Below are 24,794 nucleotides of genomic sequence, written 5' to 3' on the forward strand. Positions count from 1 at the left end.
AAAAGAAATAAGGTTTGACGACTCATTACATCAGGGAAGAGGCACCGCCCTGAGCTTTAAGCGGAGTGAGCAGAGGGGAATAGGCCTATAACTTAGAGCAGGGCCGCCATCAGGGGGGGGACAGGGGGGAGAGTTGTAGGGGGCCCTGAGGGTAAGGGGGGCCCCACCATGCCACACTTACTTGATTAGCCGGGCTCCCCATCTTTGTGAGAGCTGCTGACTTTGGGAAGGCATGGACGTTTAAGGGGCCCTGGCCACCAATTTTTGGCCACCAATTTTTTTTCTCATGTGGGGTCCTAGTCACCAATATTTTTCAATGGGGGGGGGGCCCTGGCCACAAATGTTTGTTTATGGGGGGCCCTGAACACCAATATCTTTTTATTTTTTATTAACATGTGGGAACCCTAGCCACCAATATTTTTTTTGTTTTTTTACTGTGTGGTGGGGGGCGGACCTGTGGGGTGGGGAGGGCGGACCTGTAGGCAGGGCTTGCGGTGGGCGCAGCCCAGGAAATTTTGTCGTATGGGGCCCTGCGATTTCTGATGGCGGTCCTGACCTAGAGTGTAACACAAAAGGACTCTAGTGTCAGATGGATGTTCTACCACAGCTGGATTGGTCAAGGTCATTCTATTTCAAAAAATGTGCACACCTACCTATTCTTCCCACTTCCATTCATTAGGTTTATATCTGCTCCATGTTCAGTTAGAAGTTCAACCAGCCTAATTTAGAGAAGGGAAGAAATTACAGAACATCTAAATTGATATACTGTATAAACAGAACCACTTTTATACACATGGGAATCCCCTTTAAAGGGTCATTGATTAAGAACTGAAAAACAGAAAAAGACTTCACTAGAGTTTCTGCTCAAAAAGATAAATATAAAGATGTTCTCAATTCTCCCATGATCTCTGGCATGTCAAAATGCAGCTTTCTGTCTTTAATCACCTACTTATTAAATAAATAGATTTTCTCTTTTTGCTTCGCACTGGTATTTATCAGTGTGCATTATCCAAAGTGATCTTTGGAGTTAAGAATGTGCCTTTTTAAGTGCACAAGGGACATAAACTGGGGGCTTCCACTTTATAATGTTCAAGAAAATATAGGTCTTGCTAGTAACACATTCCATTACCATTTGGGCTGGTAGACATTAAGGGGAGATTATACGTAGACTAGCAGCTGTTGCCAATTATAACATTTTTCTGGCCTGGAATTTACATGATGTCATTCAGAAGTTAACGGTGATTCCTGAGACTAAATGTCTGTCCAAATAGACCATTTACCATATGCAAAGTCTGTTAAAACTCACCCTCCATAGGTTCCCTTTGAGTTAGTGATACCAATAAGGATAGTTTACTGCACAGAAAGTTATACTTAAATAATAAGATCCAGCTGCTCCAATTAGATTACATTCTTCTGTCCTTCCTCCCACCCTGTGACTCAGGGATTTCACCTGGTCTTAATTAGTGTTAAAGCCTGGGACAGAAATACACTGCCCTAAACCTTGACCTAGATAGCGGATACACATACTGACTGAGATATTGATAATTAAACTAAATACAAGTCAGAAAGTAAAACATACCTGAGGAATCCTTTTTGTGCCGCTACCATGAGAGGCGTAAAGCCTAATTTATCGGGAATATCTACTTTTACATGCCTATAATGGGAAAATAGAGAGCATAGTAAACACAGACTGCATCACAAAAATGTAATATCAGAGGGGTTAATGTGGGAGGAACCAATATTAAATCGCTGTCCACACTCAAATAGGAGACAAACATTTTATCTTAATAGTATGGATGTCATTTTCAGAGGGGAAGCATTGTATATCAATATATGCATGATAGTATATCAGCCAGTTTTTTTTCAAGCTTGCTTATCAGAACCACAGTGCTCAATTTAAATTTGGAACAGAAAAAGTACCAGTGACAACACAGAGACAGAGGAGAATACATTGTCACACATGAGAAATGGTCTACCACAATTTATAAAAGCAAAAGCCTCCAGAGAAGGCAGGAGGAAAAGACTAAATACAATTTTGCAGCTTAAAGTTTGAGTTTCATTAAGAAACAGCCATAGCGCCCAGTTTATCAAAAGGGCAGAACAGGAGAGACAACAAATGCGTGGAGAGAAGAAACAGAGAGGGGAGACCATGTGCAAACTGCAGATTCGAAGGGAAGAGCAGAGGCAGAGAGAAATTGTATTTATAAAAACTCAAGGTTTCATCATGATTCTGTTCATGAATTGCATTGTTCCCATGCATTTCCAGGCAGGAGTGGATGCTTGGCTGCTATGGCAATTTGACAGGCTTTTAGTGGCATAATTTATATTTTTCATAATTTTTAAAAAAAATTTTTGCATTAAATTGAAAATCATTACTATTACCAATGCAATTTTGATAAATCCAAGGGGTTTCTGTGTAGAGAATGCTCCAATACAAGCAGCTCCCTTGTATTGAAAGATTTTTTCTAACGTTTATGACTTTAGATTCCATGTTCATCTTCGTACACTAAGAAAAGGATTGTTGTCCTAAAATAGTATTGCCTAAAATAGGCATCTGCCAGCTACATGATTTGGATAAATAGAGAGGATGACAGTGCTGCAGGCTCCCGTCCTCTCTAACAAACGGGCCTACTATCAGCTGATGAATAGATGCATATATCAGCACAGGATATTCTCAAGAGAAGTCTTTATTCCATGAACCATGCGAGTGACACTAGGACATGCCTTAAATCTGCAGGAAAAGACATTTCTGCATTTACCAAGGAAATAAATATTCAAGATAGCAGCATTATTTGACAAGGTGGGGCCAGACAGAACTCCAGAAGCTTAAATGGGTTGTTCACCTTTGAGTTAACTTTTAGTATAATGTAGAGGGTGATATTCTGAGACAATTTGCAATTGGTTTACATTTTTTATTATTTGTGGTTTTTGAGTTATTTGGCTTTTTTTCAGCAGCTCTCTAGTTTGCCATTTCAGTAGTTTGATTGCTAGGGTCCAAATTACCCTAGCAACCATGTATTGATTTGAATAAGAGACTGAAATACGAATAGGAGAAAATAAAGATGAGTTGAAGTAGCAATAACAATACATTTATAGCCTTACAGAGCATTGTTTTTTAGATGGGGTCAGTGCCCCCCATTTGAAAGCTGGAAAGAGTGAAAAGTAGAAGGCAAATAATTCAAAAATTATAAAAAAATAAATAATGAAGGCCTATTGTTTAGAATTGGCCATTCTATAACATACTTAAGTTGACTTAACTGGTGAACTACCCCTTTAAGTCATTGACATCTGTCTGCTCCGTGCTTTCACTCCTGTCCCACTATTGGCTACAGAACGGAGTATCAGGAGATGTTTTCTCCCTTATTAACTTGTTACTGTCTGGACAGAACTGCAAGGAGCACTCCTGGTACACACTCGTGATAATTGGCAGTTTAAAAACTGTTAATATCATAAAATGAAAATAAATATAATTTATCTAAGCAGCAAAACTGCTCAGAAGGAAAATAAATGTACATTTCCAGCAGGATAGGATCATTTGTTCCATTGTTTAATATGGAAAAGATTGGTACCATTTAACAATGTAGTACATTGTTACTGCTCATAAAAAGATACCGATTAATGATGCATGTTTTTAGGGTGATCAGGTCAGGGCTTGGGCACCCTCAACTTTAGGTCCTGCAATGGTTAGGGATGAGCAAACATTTTCGGGCAGTAGAGTTCTGCAGCTATATTTGCACTATTGCATTTGCCAGTGGCAAATTCACACTAGAATGCAGCCATTAGTTTTGTTTTACCCCCCCATAAAAAAACCAGTTCAGAGACCACTCCAGCCCTCCAACTATCTAAGGAGCTGTCAGAGCACCATGCTTGGAAGAAAACATAAAAAGCTGGCTACAAATAGACAAACCATGACATTCAGTTTTTTTGCCAAATGTCAGGATTTGGTTTTTCTGCCCAATAATACTCTAAGGAGCCCTGCAGAAATGGTATTATGAAGGTTTAAAGCAGATGAGGTGGCAGATTTACTGTACTTCATCCTCTTATCCAAGTTAAAGCGTGTTCCTTCTCCTACCTTGTACGTTGTACCAATAATTGCTTCATTAAATTAGCTATGACATTGTTAAACCTCTCTCTGATCCAAACTCAGGGTATTTAGAGAAAATTACATGTTTGTGGTGGGAGCCTCAGTAAACGTAGCTGTATTTTAATGATAATAGCATGTTTTAAAAAGTTTCCTATTCCTGCCAAAGCCAAAGATGCAAAGTGCTAATTAATCTATTTCCTTAAAAAGCCTGCAGAATCAAATATCGCCAGCTGATCTTTAATGCCTGCTTGCTTTTTTCTTGTTTTTTTAAAGATCTTTGTAGTAGGAAAATGTCAATCAGCATTGAAGTTTACTGAATTAGACCTGCAGTGCGCAAATTAAATTGTTCCATCAGCCAGAGTGCTGCAGAGTAGATAGCTTTACTATGCAGACCACAAAACAGGGCCCAGACCAATGCAGAAAGTCAGAAGCCTCAAATAAATGTGATATTTAACCAGAATCTAAGTTTTTTTCTGATATCCTAAACAAACAGGGAGAGCTTCTACAGTTGTTTACTCAGGCATGGTAAAACATTTTGCAGAATAAATTTAGTGTTATAGCTTGCACTTTTGTGGCTACTCTATTGCGACAAAAATGCTCATGGATTCCTACCCTAACTCTTTGTAACTTGCAGATTGCCAACGCCTGAGGCGAGGTTCTTGACTCTCGACTATTCCTTGAAAGTGTTAGCTGCATCTGATGCACAAACTTTCATACTTCTCAAACTTTTGCATTTGTTTTGACAAATCAGAAACAATTGCACACAATCCCCCATGTGGTTGAAACTCTGATATATGACACATGACGTTTTACACGCAAGTCTACTGCAACCTGCTGTGGGAACCCTGAAATTACCTCCACATTCAGGGTGGTGGTAGTTGAAGGGTTTCCCACCATCAATAGGTGCACTGGTGCCAAATTCAGCAGAAGAGACAGGACAGACACAATTCCCCATGGGAGTGTAAGGAGGATGTATGGACACAAGTACATACATGAGTCAATTTAAACAGGACTGTAATTGCACTGCAGTAGTAATTAAGTCCTAATATGTATTTTAGGCTCTTCTAGGATTAGTACCAGGGCCCTCCTCCCTACTCACTGTCCTTCCCTAATCAAAAAAATGTGTCTGTAATTCTGGATATCTGGCTTTGGATTATTAGGCTGTATCTGTGGTATTAAACCATTAGTTCTGGATGCACACAAGGACAAGGACAAGGGCAGAGTAATTTCCGACTCTGCCCATAATTCTTTACATTTGGGTTATAAAGTCTCACTTGGTTTTAAGTGATGAGGTATGTGAATACATACGGCTTCTTTTAGCAAGGTTGGATTTTAGTGGTTTTAGAGGTTTTTGAAACCATGACTAAATGTCAGGTTCTGCTGGGATTTGAACCATGAACCTTTGGGTTTCTGGTTCAGTGTCTTGACCACTGGGCCAGGTTTTGCTCACTATATATTACTTGGCCTTTGCAGCCCCAACCCAGCAGCAGCCTGATTGGTTGGAGTCAGCCAATCAAGGCTGACTCTGCCCTATTTTAGGCCAGCCCTCCGAACACTCCTAGCAGAGGATTATTGGCCTTCCTAGTACTGTGGCATGCCCCTAGCTAGGTTGTTTGAGCTCTTGCCCTTTTCCCTGTGATTCTTAATTGCCTAGATCTGCCTTGTCCTTCCCTGTCTTGCCTTGCTTATTTTGTCTGAACTGAACCCTTCCCTGTCTTGTCCTACCTTGTCCTGAACTTTGTCTTGTTTAACTTTCCCCCATTCTGCCTTGCCTTCCCCTTCCGGTTCTGTTCCAGTCCTGACTTTAACCTTGGCTCGACCTTGCCCTGCCCTGCTTTCCTTGCTATTCTGTATCTTGATCTGCTTTCACTCCAAACCAGTGGCGGGCCAAGCCGACCAGGCGCCCTAGGCACTCCCCTCTGTGCTCCCCTCCGTGCTCTCCTCCATGCTCCCCTCTGCTCTGGCGTAGACGTGCACACCCCTGAACACATTGTGTGCACACATGCGCAGAACGCCGGAGGGGAGGGTGTTAGAGCGCTGGAGGGGATGGAGGCAGAGGAAAGCGACGGAGGGGAGAGGTGAGAGGCGGGGAAAGCGACTGAGGGGAGGGAGGCGGGGAAAGCGACTGAGGGGAGGGAGGCGGGGGAGGAGTGCCGGAGAAGTGGGAGGAGCAGCAAAGATGGACTAGGGGTTGGAAAAATCAGGTACCTGCCCAGCGCCCCCTTTTGTTGCGCCCTAGGCAGCTGCCTCTTCTGCCTACACCTAGTTCCGGCCCTGCTCCATACCTTTCCCTGCTTTGACTTTGTACTGACCTTGCTTCGCCTGTTCCTGATTCTTGCTTCCTGACCCTGCCTTGTACCTTGTACCCCCTCATCTCGCTCTACATCTTGCCCTGCCTTTTCCAGTCCTCTCCTGCTATCCGCTCCAGTCCTCTTTTGCTATCCACTTCAGTTCTCTCCTGCTATCTGCTCCAGTCCTCTATGTTTTTCCTAGGCACATACAGCTCCTGCCTCAAGGACTCACCCTTCCTCCATCAGTCTCCACAGTCAATCCTTGACACTAAACTCACAAACTCTAAAACTATGAATGGCATGAGATTTATAAAAAGATCAAAATAAAAAAGTAGAACATAAAATTACGCTGAACAATGCGCTAAAAAATATGAACATCTCAAACCTTTGGGTTTTTGGGACAATTCCTAAGGAAAAATAATCTAACTTTTTACCCGCTGATGAGCAACTAATTCAAATTGTAACAGTTTAAAAAGTCAGTGATCTTGCTAATTGAGCTGCTTTTGGGAAACATAATTCATTTTTTTTTCATTCAACAGGTTTTAACAGGGACGTGTCACTGTTCCTGTATAAACCCAAATATCAAATGTTCTACTAGTGCAGGCTCTCCCCTGCCTACCCTCAGAAACTTAGAAACACAGGCAGATATACAGTGGTGTGAAAAACTATTTGCCCCTTCCTGATTTCTTATTCTTTTGCATGTTTGTCACACAAAATGTTTCTGATCATCAAACACATTTAGCTATTAGTCAAAGATAACACAAGTAAACACAAAATGCAGTTTTTAAATGAGGGTTTTTATTATTTAGGGAGAAAAGAAATCCAAACCTGTGTGAAAAAGTAATTGCCCCCTGAACCTAATAACTGGTTGGGCCACCCTTAGCAGCAATAACTGCAATCAAGCATTTGCGATAACTTGCAACGAGTCTTTTACAGCGCTCTGGAGGAATTTTGGCCCACTCATCTTTGCAGAATTGTTGTAATTCAGCTTTATTTGAGGGTTTTCTAGCATGAACCGCCTTTTTAAGGTCATGCCACAACATCTCAATAGGATTCAGGTCAGGACTTTGACTAGGCCACTCCAAAGTCTTCATTTTGTTTTTCTTCAGCCATTCAGAGGTGGATTTGCTGGTGTGTTTTGGGTCATTGTCCTGCTGCAGCACCCAAGATCGCTTCAGCTTGAGTTGACGAACAGATGGCCGGACATTCTCCTTCAGGATTTTTTGGTAGACAGTAGAATTCATGGTTCCATCTATCACAGCAAGTCTTCCAGGTCCTGAAGCAGCAAAACAACCCCAGACCATCACACTACCACCACCATATTTTACTGTTGGTATGATGTTCTTTTTCCGAAATGCTGTGTTACTTTTACGCCAGATGTAACGGGACGCGCACATTTCCAAAAAGTTCAACTTTTGTCTCGTCGGTCCACAAGGTATTTTCCCAAAAGTCTTGGCAATCATCGAGATGTTTTTTTGCAAAATTGAGACGAGCTTTAATGTTCTTTTTGCTTAAAAGTGGTTTGCGCCTTGGAAATCTGCCATGCAGGCCGTTTTTGCCCAGTCTCTTTCTTATGGTGGAGTCGTGAACACTGACCTTAATTGAGGCAAGTGAGGCCTGCAGTTCTTTAGATGTTGTCCTGGGGTCTTTTGTGGCCTCTCGGATGAGTTGTCTCTGCGCTCTTGGGGTAATTTTGGCCGGCCGGCCACTCCTGGGAAGGTTCACCACTGTTCCATGTTTTTGCCATTTGTGGATAATGGCTCTCACTGTGGTTCGCTGGAGTCCCAAAGCTTTAGAAATGGCTTTATAACCTTTGAAATTGAACTCAGGTGTGATAAACCACAGTTAAGTTATTTTTTAACAAGGGGGGCAATCACTTTTTCACACAGGCCCATGTAGATTTGGAGTTTTTTTTCTCCCTTAATAACGTAAACCTTCATTTAAAAACTGCATTTTGTGTTCAATTATGTTATCTTTGACTAATAGTTAACGGTTTTTGATGAGCAGAAACATTTAAGTATGACAAACATGCAAAAGAATAAGAAATCAGGAAGGGGGCAAATAGTTTTTCACACCACTGTAAGCTGCTAGCTCAGAACAAGTGCCCCCCCCAACTGCCTCCTCGATATATACAGTACTTGCCTGAAAATTAGTCAGATGTCTATTGGGCAGAAAACCTTTAAAGCTAGGACTGCATTGGCTTGTTGGTGTACTGCTCTCCAGATGGGCCTGCATTTGTGCCTATTATGATCAGATTGTTTGCCCAAATTAGGAGAACCAGGCAGGATTCCCTATGATTGACGCAGCGATCAGACAGTCGGCGATCGCGATGTCATAGCCCCACCCCTGATGTCAGGACCTGCCCCCTGCAGCATCACAGACCCGCACCCATTATGTCACAGACCCGCCCCCTGCCCGGATTCAACCGGGCCAAAAGGTAGCAACTCTATTTGCGAGACAGGAGCAACTTAATCGATGCAGTTGTTCTTAGGGGCAGGCAATGTTCTGATAGGCTGGAGGGCTCAGCCTATCAAACAATTGCCTTGCACCATGCTGAGATTAGTAGGCAGGGGGCTGGGGTTAAATTAGAAGGTCATCTGAAGTAGGATATATTTTCTATCAATTACAATTATTTCCTTAAATTTAGGCTTTAAAGGGGACCCCTCCCCCCAAAAAATTATTCCAAATCCTTTTTTTTCCGAATCCCCATGCCCTGGTTACACAATTAAATAGTTAAGAGAACTGGGGGAATGTTTGGAGAACAGTGACATCTAGGAAGTGCTGAATGGAAAGTGAAAGTAATTGCCTAAGGCATAGAGGAGGGGCAGACAATATTTGATTGACAGCTGAGATTTTTAAAAGAGTTTAAAACAGCTATGAATGCTTTAATAAGAAAAAGAATTTGGATTTCATGTTTAATTTGAAAAGGACTTTTATTATACAGCTTTTTATGTCTGGGTGACAGGTCCACTTTAACATTGAATTTGTTTAATTTTCCTTCCTCTCATATAAGGTGACACATTTCTCATCAGCATGAGAGAAATCCTAGAAATTTACATATTATCATTAACAGTTGCTCTATGAAAGAAGAAAGTAAAGCCGTTTTTCACACTGCTGCAGAAGTACCCAATTGCCTGTCCATTTTTTCTGGCCAGTTACATTGATGGCCTATGGTCCTGGACCACCCACATGTTCACTAAGGGGCTCTAACAGGCAGTGTATGCACATTCCGGGGTGGTCAGGAATTGGAGCATCAGCAGTCGAGTGGGATTGAAACTCCAGAGAGGGTGCTAGCCAAAACAGGGTAAGTAACTGAGGTCAAGGGAACTGCTTTAATAACTAATAAATAAATATATATGTTAATTACTTATTAAGAAGGCATCCTTATTTTAGGTGGTATGCAGTCACACATACTGTACCCTACTCAATACAGCATTTTGATCTAGGCTTCAATAAACATTTTTCTAGGAAATCTAACAGAATGAATGAAAGCTGTGATATTTGGCTCCAGTATAGTTGGTTTTCTCAGTTAAGCACTAAAAATATAGCATTAGACACGGATTTCCTAGTGTAATCTACGGACATGGATTTTCTAGTTTATTGTTTTAAGCCCATCCTATTTATTTTTCTAAAGCTCTCATTTGATTTTTCAGAGCACTCCATCTGGAAGTGTTTTTCTAGAGATCTTATTCCTTAGTACAGTCTCAGTGTTAAAAAAAAATCAGTGGTAAACCTGCTCTTGTTTCTGTTTCTTTGAAAACTGATCCTTATTGTGTTAAATAATGGAAACTCCTGTTATTGTTTTTCTTATGAATCTGACCAGACTTATCCTGAATGTAACAAGAATCAATATTACATAAGGTATATTGGCCATATCATAGTACTGACAACTCATATTCATATTCTCCGCACAAAGGATACATTCATTTCCCCTTTTTCCATACACGCACAAGGTTGTCTCTAGGTTATTACATATGTTATTTCAATGTCAAAAAACTCCACTTAAATAAAAAAGATATATATTAGAGAAAATTGGTTGTTTTCCAATGTTATGCGAGGCTGAATGCATCTGTGAATTATTTCATTAAAGCACCTCTAGACACCTGAAATAAGTGGCCACCATTATATGGTACCATTGTTAACTTAAAGGATAAGTAAACCTTAAAATTAAGTGAATGTAAAATTGATGAGGGTGCTATTCTAAGAACTTTTGCAATGTACACTCATTGTTTATTTTTTTTAATTCCAAGATATTAAAGGTTACATGAACTGTTCATATAAATGAATTTTGTTACAACAGCGCCACCTGCTTGTCGTTTTCTGACCAGTCTGACCACCAAGTTGTCAGGAGAAAGAAAGAGGGCTGGTCTGATGTTTTTCTGGTTAGGAAAGATTTGAGAAAGGTTTCTAATTTTTTTCCTAAACAGAAGAACATCAGAGCAGCCTCTTTCTTTCTCCTGACAACTTCCTTGACTACTTGGTGGTTGGAAAATGACCAGCAGGTGATGCTGCTGTAACAAAATGAATTGATGTTAACAGTACATAAATCCTTTAATATCTTGGAATTAAAAAAAAAAAATGATGAATGTGCAAAAGTTCTTAGAATAGCGGAGAGAAGTGCACCGCACACCCTGTGTGCTCTCAGCCTAAAAAACACATATAACAGAACAAGATACAGTTTTCTGTAAATAAATAGCCATGCGTTGCTATAGCACAATAACATCAAAGATCAACCCAACAGGGTGGATAAACGCCAAGTACTATCCATATCATTCAATTGTGCAGTAGGTGAAAGACAACGTTTTTGGACAAACTAGATAATTTCTAACCCTGTGTCAAGGATGTTCTTGACCTCCTGTTCATCATTCATGTTCACTGCCCGGTGAAGATGGTGACCACTCAACGGCTCTCCTGGAACAAAGAACAAAAATAATTAATAGATCTGGGTAATTTAAAGACCGTTAAACCATTATTATTTATTTGAAATGATCATTCTATTTTTAATACAGTGTTTCCCAAGACCCTGCATTTTTTTTTAAATTCTGCTTGCATATCCAAGTTTTTTCTGGCCTTGGTCATTGTTTTCATTCTTGCTCCCATAATACTCAGAATCTACCCCAAAGCCTCTCCTATAATCTGTCTATAAGTGAAAGTACAGTATTTCCCAATCTTAGCGGCCGGAGAACCTTGAGGGGCCTATGGTAGTGGTAAGGGGGTGTAGTCTGAAAATAAGTTTGGGGAATATTTAGGGAGCAAACTTATTTGTTCATTTATATGCTGTGCTAGACACAGACATGTCAACTCAGATCTATTTTTAAGGAGGTCCTCTCACTGGTCTCCTGCAATAACGGGTCTGTCACCCACTGTCAGTAATTTCCACCCGAAGCCTAACTTACATATTTCACTGAAATACATAAAATCATAACCTTAAGTCCCTTGATATCCATCTGAAACAGTGTAACATGAAACAAGGCTGGGAGGGGGTCCAGGACAGAATTTCGAGCTGATTTTACCATGGCAAATCAGAAAATGAAGGGGTTAGAAAAATCCTCTGATTTTGAATGTAGCCTCTACAGAGACTTCTTTGCAATGAGTGCAACTGCACTTTGCTGGTTGTGAATGACCCATGAGTGAAAGGACTAGAGGGTTCATGTATTCAAGCGACTGATATTTATTCAAAGACATACTTGACACCCAGTGATGTAATATGAAAGAGAGCCCCCACCTGCCCAACCATCAAGTGGTACCCTACTAACAAGAAATACTTACCAAGACACACACAGAAGCTAAACCACAAAATGATATGTCACTGTCAAACAATATTACATGTAGACAAAAATGAAAAGAAAAAAGTACATGAACACAGAAAGATATGCCAGAATATATCATTCTGTTCCATTTCATCCAAAATACAGATTTTGCTGCAAAGGGGGGGTGGGTGGCTATTTTCTGATGGATCGTTTAGCACCACAGAAATTTCCCATAAAAGATATTCACTGTGGCTCAGAAACATCATCGTTCTAAAACAGACATTAATATCTCTTGCTCTTACATAGATTTGTAGCTTAGGCAAAAAGCATTTAAAATGGAATGAAAGGGGATTTAGATAGTTCACATGATGGAATTCCCGAATCTGGCAGCTCAAGCACGATACCTTTTCAAGAACGGCAGCCGATCGCTTAAGTGCTGCACGGCTAAGATTAAACTCCATCAGAACATACATTTTTAGCCCAAAAATGGTATAATGTGTTTGTCACAGTAATTCACGGAGGCTCACGGAAATAAAACTCTGGGGGAAATGCAAATAAAGCACAACAACGTCATTTAGCAAATGACTTAAAAGTCTGGGTTTTTACTCTCATTAATCTGCTGATGAATATGATGCTTCCCATTATTAGCTTCTTTCAATGCACATTTCTTCCTACCTACAAATGATATGATTACATCATTTCAGGCACATTTTTGGTTTACTTTTTACTTTTATGAGAAAATAAAGTAGATTAAAACCATTTCCATTAGGGGGAACGCAATTTTATTACAAAGGCAGACCTTTATGGTATTACAAAAGACACATATTAATCATGTTCAACCCTTGGCTCTTATATGTACTATTTTCAGCTAGTCTAGGAGAAAGGCTCCTTGAGAATGTACCATTTAACAGAGGAACCAAGAAAATCCATCCTGCTCAGAAATGGCAGGTGGAGTAGGATCTCACTAAACCAAGTAACAATAAAAGGGCAACAGAAGCTTTCAGAAGTACTGACCGTATATAAATGGCATATTGCATACAGCAATATAGGCACCCCACTGTGTACCAACTCTGAGCACTGGAAATTATCTACAGCATGTAAATTATTGATTGCACTGTCCAAGAGCAGACTGTCAACCTTTGACAATCTGACTACGGGGGATTCTGAAAATATTCTGGTGCGGAAGTGACATCAGAGGATGTGATGTCACGCCACAGCCGTAGATTCCGTGCTGTGCACTCGCACATAGCTCCACTGATGTCACTGCACATTTTTTCCCAAAAAAAGTCTGAAATCGTGGAATATTGGCAGAAATCAGGGGAATGCTTAGGAGTGACAGGAGACCTGGGAATATAGACCAAATTCTGGTAAATAGGGAGGAGGACGGCTCTGCAAGAGGGCAGACAGGTGAGCAAACTAGTGAGCAAACATTCCTCTTCCTCTCTTCTTCTTTCTTTAGAATCCAGAGGCTGATGCATTCGCAGGAGTTCAAAAAGGGCAGCATTTTTGTTAAAGCCTGGCTTTTAACTCTACCTCGCATGTGTGCCCGCAAAAGAAGCAAGGAAGTGGATCACTTGCTTGTGTCCCTGGGAGGTGCAGTTTTATGCTAACAGGAGCCCCAGCCTGGGGTATCATGTAAGTAATTACAATCCTTGGGGTGTGTCCTAACTTTTGGCCCCCCATAGATTGGAGCTTTCATACTCTTTTAAAATGGAGTCTATGCGAGATAACGAACCAGTAAATCAGAGTTTTCTGTATAAAGGGTTTCTGGATTACAGATCCCATACCTGTAATAATGAACAATGGTGAGCATTGCTGCCTTGCAGTGGTGAGGTCCTTTGTTTGATTCAAGCCAGGGTTCTACCTGCATCTTCTAGATACTCTGCTATACACCCTTAACATTGCAAATATTCCAATGCCTCCAACAAATGCGTGACTTGCATACACCCAACTACCATTAAACAGTTCTCTGCCTGCATCTGTATCTGTGTGCTAAAAGCCTTAAGGATTATATTATCCAAATGTGAAAGAGCATTAATGATGTTTAAAAATAATGATGTATATGAAGACTAGGGTAAAAAAAGAAACTCATGTATTGACCATTGTTTTGGTCCCCCAAGAGTCCTTTTGTCAAGGCTTGTGTTGCTGATGGGCTCTGAGTGCAAGAGGTGCCCAGGTTCTGCTAATTATGTATAATAATGTTCTCAGATACTTCTGACTCATCTTCTTCAAAAGCAAATTACTTATTTTCCGGGGGTAAGGTCAGAGGAGGGGAAGAAATAGCATTGATTTGTAATTTAATTTGTTGGGAAGCTTATTAGTAATATAAGTTCTATTAAAGGAAAGTACTGAGCCTGCTTCTCTGGTGCACAAAAACATCTTTCGACTAATTAACTGAAAAACAGTGATTTAGGCTTCATAATGTCGGTTGGACTTTCTTACTCCCACATCACTGTAATGTACATATTTTTTTATATTAATTTGAGAAATTGCATAGTTAATGAGGAGAAATTTAGTTTTTTTTTTAATGTAAATTTGCATGACTAATATGGTGGCTTGTGCATTCTTTTGTTATCATATAGACAAAACCAGGGCTGTGGAACATCAGGCCAGACCTGCTTAAAGGGATACTGCCATGGGAAAACATGTTTTTTTTTCAAAATGCATCAGTTAATAGTGCCTTCTCCAGCAGAATTATGCTCTGAAATCAGTTTCTCAAAAGAGCAAACAGATTTCGTTTTGAAATCTGACATGGGGCTAGACATATTGTCAGGTTCCCAGCTGCCCCAAGTCATGTCACCTGTGCTCTGATAAACTTCAGTCACTCTTTAGTGCTATACTGCAAGTTGGAGTAATATCACCCCTATCACTCCCCCCCCCAGAAGCCTAACAACAGAACAATGGGAAGGTAACCAGATTGCAGCTCCCTTTTATATATATATATAAGTAATGTGGGGTGACGGCACACCAAAAAAACAGCAACAAGTCTTTAGAAGAAAATTAGGAGGTTTATTGGACAGTCTTGTTTTTTTTGGTGTGCCGTCACCCCACATTACTTATTGAAGCCTTTTTTTTGACTGGCACCCTATCTTTAATTACTGCTGTGGGTGTGCGTTCCGTATCTCGCTATATATATATATATATATATATATATATATATATATATATATATATAATATATATATATATAAACATTTGTTACATCTTTATTATAATGAGCTGCATCACTTTATTTATAACAACATGTTAACCCAAGTAAACTCATAGCCTGCCATAGAGAAACACTATAACTATGTCAGCATAGGCATTCATTTGTTTTAATAAGAACATTAGAGCTTCCCAACCATTGAATTGAACACAAACTGTGGTCAGTAGCAGCGTTTTGATCACATCACAGAGGACTAACTGATGATACATGTTCCATGGCCCAAAGGGGCAAATTCACTAAGCGCCGAAGCGCCGAACACTAGCGTTAATTCGCTAGTGTTACTTCGCACCAGTGTCGGACTGGCCCGGCGGGACACCGGGAAAATACCCGGTGGGCCCCGACCCTAGTGGGCCCCCGCCGGGCCAGACCCCCCTCTCCCAAACAGTTTTTCGGAAAAAACTATTTCGGCGCATCGCAGCGCCATTTGCGCACCCGCGCCTAGCGCCTTTTGCGCATGCGCGCTTAGTGATTTTTGCGCATGCGCGATGCGCCGCCTGACGGAGTATGCTGATCGGCGCTTCAGCTCAAAGTAGGTAGCGGGGGCCAGAGGGGGGCCCTGGACAGCGGTCCCGGTGGGCCCCGGGCCCCCCAGTCCGACCCTGCTTCGCACCCTTACGCCAGGCGAATTTTCGCTAGCGACGTAACTACGCAAATTCACTAACTTGCGCAGTGTACTGAACGCTACCTTTTACGCTAGACTTCCTTCGTCACCTCAGACCTGGCGAAGCGCAATAGAGTAGATAGGGATTGTTTCAAAAAAAGTCAAAATTTTTTCTAAGTCCCAAAAACATTTCCCCCCTACATTTCCTGACTCATGGCAACTTACCTAGACAGTGGGCACATATGTAGGGCAAACAAAAATTTTTATTTGATGATTTGAAGGTTTTCTTGGCATTTGTAGTGCTGATACGTATTCCTCCATTGAAATTTGAATTTGGCGCCGTATGCAAATTAGCCTTCGCTAGCGTAACTTCGCTTTACATAGCGAATCAACACTAGCGCAACTTCGCAACCTTACGCTACCCCTGAGCGCAACTTCGGATTTTAGTGAATTTGCGGAGCGCTGGCGAAACTACGCCTGGCGAAGTGCGGCGAAGTTGCGCCTGGCGCAACTTCGAATCTTAGTGAATTTGCCCCAGAGTGTTTAATGGACATATTTGCGATTGATGGCGAGGCCAAAAAAGCTTGGTAATGGGGTAGGGGGCACCTAGATTCTGCTGCCTTAGGTGGAAGAATGGCTTGGATCATCCATGGCCAAGATCTACTGCTTACATCCAATTTGTGACCCCCACCTCTTTTCCCTACCCCTATTTCCAGCCCTTACTGGCACAGAACATTGCAGCTAGTTTATGCTCAATCCTGGCAGGGGAGGAAGCCTTGAGGTATGGATGAACTTCTAGCACCTTTCATTATCTTCTGAAAGGTTCCTGGTCCCTTGAGGAGGTCCTAGACCACGAACATGCAACTTGTAATAAAAATTAAAGATTTTGCTCTGTTGCACATGAACTTGGCCTTAACAACCACAAAAGAGCACTTTGACTTATCAGAAGATGGCTTCATGGTGCTGGAAAAGCTATAACCTTGGTCAGTGTGAAATTTAGAGAAGAGGAGCACTGGCCCTGGGTTAAAGGTTAGCAGTTGTAATCACAGGGGGGTTGCCTAATATATTGGCATCCCTCTGTGATTTACATTTCCTTGTCCTTTAAGAAGCCCCCAGAGCTCACTGAATGTTTGTATGGTTAAAGAGTCATCTTATAAAGCATCTAGCTGCTATTGTAAAAAAATGCAGCTAAATCTGGGTGTTGGGACTTTAAATCTGGAACCAGGTAGAGAGTAAAGCAAAATATCTTTAATAACCCTAAGAAAAAAGCTCACCCAGACATGGTGATTCATCTGAGGCAGTTTTTTTCTAGTTGCTAAGATGGTAAGTTTAAATGTAAACTGTCTTTGGTGCTAATATTTTTTGGATACCTGGCAGAGTATTTCCATAACACCCTGGGGTCAGTTTCATTAAATGCTAGAACATACTTGTGGGAGAAAACCAGAGGATCCAGGTTGTTCTCTGGTCAGAATAAAACCCAAGACTCATGATTGGTAGCCAGTAATTAATGCTAGCAACTGCACTGGCACCATGCTGTCTCAAGAATTTATATTGGAGCTGATTCTGCATGCTTTAAAATGGTTGCTTTATTTTGGTAGTACTTTCCCTGGCTTTACAGCACAAGCTGCACCTTATCATTTCATAAACTGATTTAATTTAAGTAAATGAACTTACTTGTTGTTGATACAGCGACAACCGGACTGTAGGCATAGTCCCCATTATGACCTGTAACCTTGAGCCTAAACCTGTAAGGTGAAGAGGGCTCTAGGCCTTCCACAATGTGCTTTCTAGAATAACCCCTATAGAATAAAAGAAACATTCTGTTAGCATTAAAGGAACCCTATTCTCATAACAAGTTATAAAAAATACACATTTATTTGTTACATTTAAATTTGGGGTATTTAGTCATTTTAAAACTTTCCAGGATATGTGAATGCTATTGAATTGTGCGTATTGTATATACTTCATAATGCATGAAAACATGGAACTCCGCATTTCTGGTTAATTAAAATTCACCTGTATCCATAATGGTTTGAAGCTCTTGTAAAAAAAATGGCCTAATAAAATATTTACAGTACTCAGAGGAGCTGCCAGCAGCCTTGTGTAACCCACCGAAAAAACATATCAGCAGTCTTGTTTGTAGCTTCATCATCTTTAATCAAAAATGTTTTTTTTCTTCAATACCCAAGCATTTTTAGGTGCAGAGACCTGTACTGTATAAATCAAGCAGTCTCAGGAGATCACTTACAATCTCAATATTACCAATCTAATTCTGCCACCTAGTGGAAAGCAGGTCCTCGGTTTACTCTGCATAGAAGTCCTCTGAAAAATGGTGATCTATGATATGTCTGGCACGACAATGATAGACCATTACAAATCTCTTCATATATTTGTGTATATGTCTATCTGATTGTCTTTCTACCAGATTATACAAGGATGAGGTGTATTATGTATTTAAGACACAGCACAGTTTTTGTCTATGCAATAATAAAGATTTCTGAATGTGATCCCCTGAGAGAGGAAGCAACATCAGTGGACATTCTATACTCCCATTCTTTTGAAGCTGTTTGGCTATCTCTTTTATTCCTAGAATAAGCTGAATAACATCAATTTGATATTGTTTTATTCATTCTAATATTTAATTTTTAATTTAATTTAACATTTAATAATGCTCTGTGTTTTCTAATACAGGTATGGGACCTGTTATCCAGAATGTTCGGGACCTGGGATTTTCTGGATAACAAATCTTTCTGTACTGTGGATCTTAACATAAGAGAGTCTATTAGAAGTCTACTAGAAAATCATGTAAAAGTAAACCCAATAGGCTTGACTATATTTTAGTTTGAATCAAGTACAAGGTAATGCTTTATTATTACAGAGAAAAGGGAAATAATTTTTATAGATTTGAATTATTTGGATAAAATGGAGTCTATGGGAGACAGCCTTTCTGTAATTCGGAGCTTTCTGAATAACGGGTTTCCGGAATAACTCATCCCATACCTGTATAGTAAAGTACTGTTTATGCCTTGTACTTTTCTGAAATGGTGGGTTCACTTTTTTATTGCTTGTTCTAGGTTCATGCATTTTCTTTTGTTTTCTTGGCATATTTTTTTTTTTTACATTCTATGTTCATTTTTTTCCCTGTGATTTAGTTAGTGCAAGCGGCTATGTTCTACACATTTGCAGGGGAGCCAATTGGAACACAAGCATACCTGGCACTTAGGTGTGATGACACTGCAAGGTTGCATGTGTCCTTGCTCTTCATTGGATAGTAAACCTGGTCACAGACTGCCATAATTTCAAGAGTATTAGTAAGGAAAAAAAGTGTTTTACTTCCTTGTTTTGTAACAAAAAGTTATCTGATTTCCCTTCCAGACCCTAATCTGCATATGCAAATTAGGATTTAGATTCAGTTCGGCCAAGACAGGCATGAGGATTTGCCTGAGGAACCGAATCCTGCTGAAAAAGGCTGAATCCTGGCTGAATCCCAAACCAAATCATGCATTCGGTGCATCCCTAATTCCAATACTAATTCAGGGAAATAGAGACCAGAATGGAGATTAGATTGCAGGTTTCTATATCATATGCTTCCACTACAGTAGTAACCACTGGGCTGGCTAACATTACAGTTGTATTTTTTAACCCAAAATACTGTAATTATGTACCTTGCCTTATAAAAGCAAGCGTAAATGAAATGCGTGTAAATTGTAGATATTCCAATTTAAGGGGATGGCGTCATTAAAGACAGGAGAATTCAGCACAAAGAACTTGGGCTTGTAATACACTAGCCAATTATGCCAGGGGAGAAAGCAACCTGTTGTGACTTTAGTGTGTACTGACAGGTACGGCAGACTCTCCCAGAGTATAAAAGCCTGCTGAGAATGTCTCATGTGATGCTAGTATAAATGGACAATGTGTGAATTACAAATAACAATTGGAGGGATAAAGCGTTTGTGCTCCTTGAAGTAGGCTGGTACTAAGAGGCAACAACATTCTCAGTAGAGTAGACATTTACAGGGAGTCCTAGAGTTACATACACCCGACTTACATACAACTCACACTTACCTACGGGGCTATTACATTAACATACTATGGTTTGCATGACTTTTATTAACATTAGCTTTAATAATCCACCTGCCCCAATCCCCTCTGGTGTATGTTGTCTAAAGTGGATCACCGTACCAGAGGCCCCCCCTTTAGACTAGAAGAAAAGAACTTTCATTTGAAGCAATGTAGGTGGTTCTTCACAGTGAGGACAGTGAGGTTGTGGAATGCACTGCCGGGTGATGTTGTGATGCTGATTCAGTTAATGCCTTTAAGAATGACTTGGATGATTTTTTTGGACAGACATAATATCAAAGGCTATTGTGATACTAAACTCTATAGTTAGTATAGGTATGGGTATATAGAATTTAATTAAAAGTAGAGAGGGGTGTGTGTATGGATGCTGGGTTTTCATTTGGAGGGGTTGAACTTGATGGACTTTATCTTTTTTCAACCCAATTTAACTATGTAACTATGTCTACTGCAGAGCACAGAAAGATAAAAACACAAATGCACTGAGCGGTAAAAATAAATACTATGTTAAGATAAACATCTGTCTTGTTGCATTTAATAAGTAAATGTATATGTTTCAACTTAGATACAAATTCAACTTAAGAACAAACCTACAGACCCTATCTTGTACGTAACCAGGGGACTGCCTGTATTCGATAGTGTAAAAGGTGCAAGGTATTGTCTGTGGGCATTACACATTTCGTGCTGCAATGCACTTAACCCTATCCTATGATTGAAGTACACTGCATTACAAAACACACATTGCAGGCAATTGTTGTACCTAACAAGCATTTGATATAAAGTTTACTTTTCCTTTACTCTGCCCTCTTAAATCTGTGCCAACTGAGTGTCAGCTGTTTTTTGGTATTGTTTGCTTCCTCAAACTGAAGTTCTGGCACATGAGCACGTGGACCCCACATTATACTGGAGAGATTTACTGGTGGGTGTACATTAGGGGGGGAAATGTAATGCCGCACTGCCTTCTTACATTTCCCAGGTTACATAGTTAAGTTGGGTTGAAAAAAGAACAAAGTCCATTAAGTTCAACCCCTCCAAATGAACCCCACTGCGCGCACGCACGCACGCACGCACGCACACACACACAGTATTTAGGGCTCTTACAGACAAGGGTTTTTACCTGAGCTCCCCTGTGTTCTGGTTTCATGTGTTCAGCCGCAGGGGAGCGCAGGAGTAGACTCACTGTATTCTTTTCAATGTGGCTGTACTCACACAGACGCCTGTAAGCACCGAACGCAGGTTGGGACGCAGCATGTTGCATTTTACCTGCGTTCTGCGCTTACGGTACATGCGTCTGTGTGAGTACAGCCACATTGAAAAGAATTCAGTGTGTCTACTCCTGCGCTCCCCTGCGGCTGAACGCATGAAACCAGAACACAATGGGGGCTATCCCCCCTTTGGGCTAAAAGTTAATATTTTTTAAAAGGCCCCTTTATTGGAGCTCCCTATAGATCTGATATTGTCCCTGTGCGAGTTTCAGATGAAGGGTGGGCGTGTCCTAACGGTCCCTGCCAGAAGCACAGTAGGAGCGGGATAGCCAATCACAGTCCTGCAGTCATACAAGCAAAGACAAGCTTCAGTTCCCTGTCAGGTCATCCTAGCTGCTGATTGGTTCCTATCCTATAGAGCAGTGTGCTGAGCTCCCCTGCACAGCCTGGGCAAGGAGGCGGCTAACATATGGGCGGGATTAGTAGGGTTTTTGCTGAAATTGTCAATAAAGTAATTAGAAACACTAGTGCTCCTATCAGCAGAAAACTGCACCGGCCCGGGGTTATACCAGTGAGCACCACTGAACGCTTCTCTTCCTGCTTCTTCTTGCGGCTGCGCATGCCCATTAGAGTGGAAACTCGAATTTTAACTTGGGAAATTTAAAGAAAGATGAAGCCGGAAAATCAGCGCTCTGTGGTGCTCCCTGGAATAACCCCGGGGCGGTGCAGTTTTATGCTGATAGGAGTAACGGCCCAGGGTTTCAGGTAAGTAAATACATTCACTTGGGGGTGCCTAACATTTGGCACCCCCAAGTGGTAAACGACTTTCCTTCTTCTTTAAGCACATTCCTTCTATATTTAGAACAGTATAATGCACTGGCACATTCTTATTTTTTTACATAATATGTGTCCTTTAAAGTGCCACTGCAACCTAAACTTTTTCTTTGCTGTGAACAACTCAACTATGCTGTATATTCCTACCCACTGAGATCAGTTTTCTAGACTCAGAATCTCACCAAGAGGCACAACTAAAATAACTTACATAAACCAAACCTTAGTAAACTGTGTAATGAGTAACTAACCTATCTAAAAAAAGTAAGTTACAAATGATGTTTATTTGAAATAAGTACTTACGAGTAAATAGTCCCAAACACATGAGTTTTTACATCCTCTTCTTCAATTGAGAACTTTAACCACTTATCAGAAGGCACTTTACATTTGAAATTGTTGTTGATATCCCAGTACAACTCAATACTGTGATGATTCACTTTTCCAACAACTGGGGGATCAGGCTTCAGTATAACATTTTGGGCTGTAAAAAAAAAAAAAAAAAATATATATATATATATATATATATATATATATATATATTTGTATTATACCATACGTTTGCATTAAAAAGCAATAACGGGTGCAAAACAAATTGTCAGTTATGGGAATTGTAAATGTTCAGTAATTAGTTTGGCTATCTGTATATAATGGCAGGTCTTGCATTTGTCTGAAATAATTAAAAAGTGTATATTGATTTATATAGGTTTAGCTGAACAGCATAAATTAGCATTTATAAGCCTCTGACAGCTAAATTACATTAGAGATCATGAAGTTGAGCCTGGGCAGTGAATCAAACCAACTGCATAAGAAGAATACAAAATGCACCATGAGATTTACCCTTTAGAGAGCAGGGCATGCCACCATCTGAAACACACAATGGTTATTTCAGTGACATATAATGATTTTACAAATACTTGTGTACTTTTTTATTACATTTTCTCAAGCAAATTAGCCCATTACCCAAGTATATGAGAATAATTTATATACATGTTCCACATAAAATAATTGTCATAAAGCAAGCCACAAAGATGTTCTGTGTAAAACAGTAAAATATTTGTGTCTAAGATGACAACTGCGATTGTTACAGCAGAAAAGAAATGTACAAAGTAGACTTTGTACACTAATTCAATTTCCCATGATTGGTAACTGGTTAAACCACTTCAGTTAAAGGGATTTTGTCATGATATTTAAAGTGTACTTTTTATTTCTAAATTACACTGTTTACATTGCAAATAATTCACTCAACCATTTAAAGTTTTATTCTTCAACCAACCAATGTATTTTTTTAGCTGTAATATTGGTGTGTAGGCCAAGGCTGTGTAATCCGTACATAATTCCTTCAACTTCAACTCCTCAGTTTATGGTACCTCAAACTCTGACTCCTATGTTTTAAATATACTAATGTATTTTCCATGTTGATTGAAAAAACACAACATATAAGGCGCGTCATCAGTGCTAAAGCTCAGCAAATTTTAAAGCTATAGAAACATGATGTCTACTTTTGAGAAGAAATCAAAGAACCTACTGGCCATTCAATGATACTGTTCAAGTTTGGGTCTAAATCTGATGGGCTTCCCTGATCGATATCTGGACAAAAGGCGGTCAGATGTCGATGGGGCAGTGTTATCAGTTAAAGGAAAACTATACCCCCAAACAATGTAGGTCTCTATAAAAAGATATTGCATAAAATAGCTCATATGTAAAATCCTGCTTCATGTAAATAAACCATTTTCATAATAATATACTTTTCTAGTAGTATGTGCCATTGGGTAATCATAAATAGAAAATTGCCATTTTAAAAAATAAGGGCCGCCCCCTGGGATCGTAGGATTCACTGTACTCACAAACATACCAACAAACCATACATGTTAGGTCACATGAGCCAATTAACAGACAGAGTTGTGTCTTTAGCTTCCTCACTTCTTCCTGTTACAGTTACAGTTGTAGTATTTCTGGTCAGGTGATCTCTGAGACAGCACAGAGACCATCACAAAATGGTGGCTCAAGGCAAGAGATGTAAAAGGGCAAGATTTACTTAAATATATATTCCAGTTTGGTAAGATTCTTTAATATGCCACTTAATATGATATGAACTATCTGTTGCTTAAGTGTTCATTTTGGGGGTATAGATTTCCATTAATAGATGCAGTCCCGCGATCCGACTGCCTGTATTGGCAGCATTAAGCCCGATATCGCCCACCCCAATGTGGGCATATCGGGGAGAGATCCCCTTGTTTGGCGACATCGCCAAATGAGTGCTCCCTGTGTGTGGCCACCTAAAAGCTGCCGTCAGATCAAGTCAGCAGTTTATCGGCCCGTGCATGTGGCATGAAAGGCTTCCCCGATCGATATCTGGTCGAAAGTCGGTCAGATGTCGATGGGGCAGTGTTGAAAATATCATCGGATTGCAGCCACATCTGTTCGTAGATGCGGTCCCGCAATCTGACCGCCCGTATTGACAGCATTATGATCTGATTGTTGGGCCCTAGGGCCCACGATCGGATCAGCCCGATATCGCTCAACTCAATGTGGTCATATCGGTTAGAGATTTGTTTGTTTGGTGGCATCGCCAAACGAGTGGATCTCCCTGTGTATGGCCACCTTAAGCCTATGTCATCGTGGCTTTATTAGGAGTCAGTACATTTATGCTGACTCCAGGTACCCAAAATTGTTTCCCACTCTAACGCCACATCTCTGGTGTAGGCAATCATTTCGGTGCATTGTGCCAGATCCCAATCTTTCAGAAA

At 40.4% G+C, this 24,794-nt stretch overlaps 1 protein-coding gene across 1 annotated transcript in view; it reads right to left on the bottom strand.

Moving 5' to 3' along the window:
• fank1.L (fibronectin type III and ankyrin repeat domains 1 L homeolog) overlaps positions 1-24,794 on the bottom strand; it is a 71,018-nt gene that overhangs the window by 17,460 nt on the left and 28,764 nt on the right. The window contains exons 2-6 of the mRNA XM_018225177.2: positions 22,351-22,528; positions 17,609-17,733; positions 11,205-11,286; positions 1,580-1,654; positions 654-719 (exon numbers count right to left, since the gene is read on the bottom strand). Coding sequence (XP_018080666.1) covers positions 654-719; positions 1,580-1,654; positions 11,205-11,286; positions 17,609-17,733; positions 22,351-22,528 — 526 coding nt within the window. The remainder of the gene's footprint in view (positions 1-653; positions 720-1,579; positions 1,655-11,204; positions 11,287-17,608; positions 17,734-22,350; positions 22,529-24,794) is intronic.

This window comes from Xenopus laevis, chromosome 7L, assembly GCF_017654675.1.
Source record: "Xenopus laevis strain J_2021 chromosome 7L, Xenopus_laevis_v10.1, whole genome shotgun sequence".
NCBI lineage: Eukaryota > Metazoa > Chordata > Amphibia > Anura > Pipidae > Xenopus > Xenopus laevis.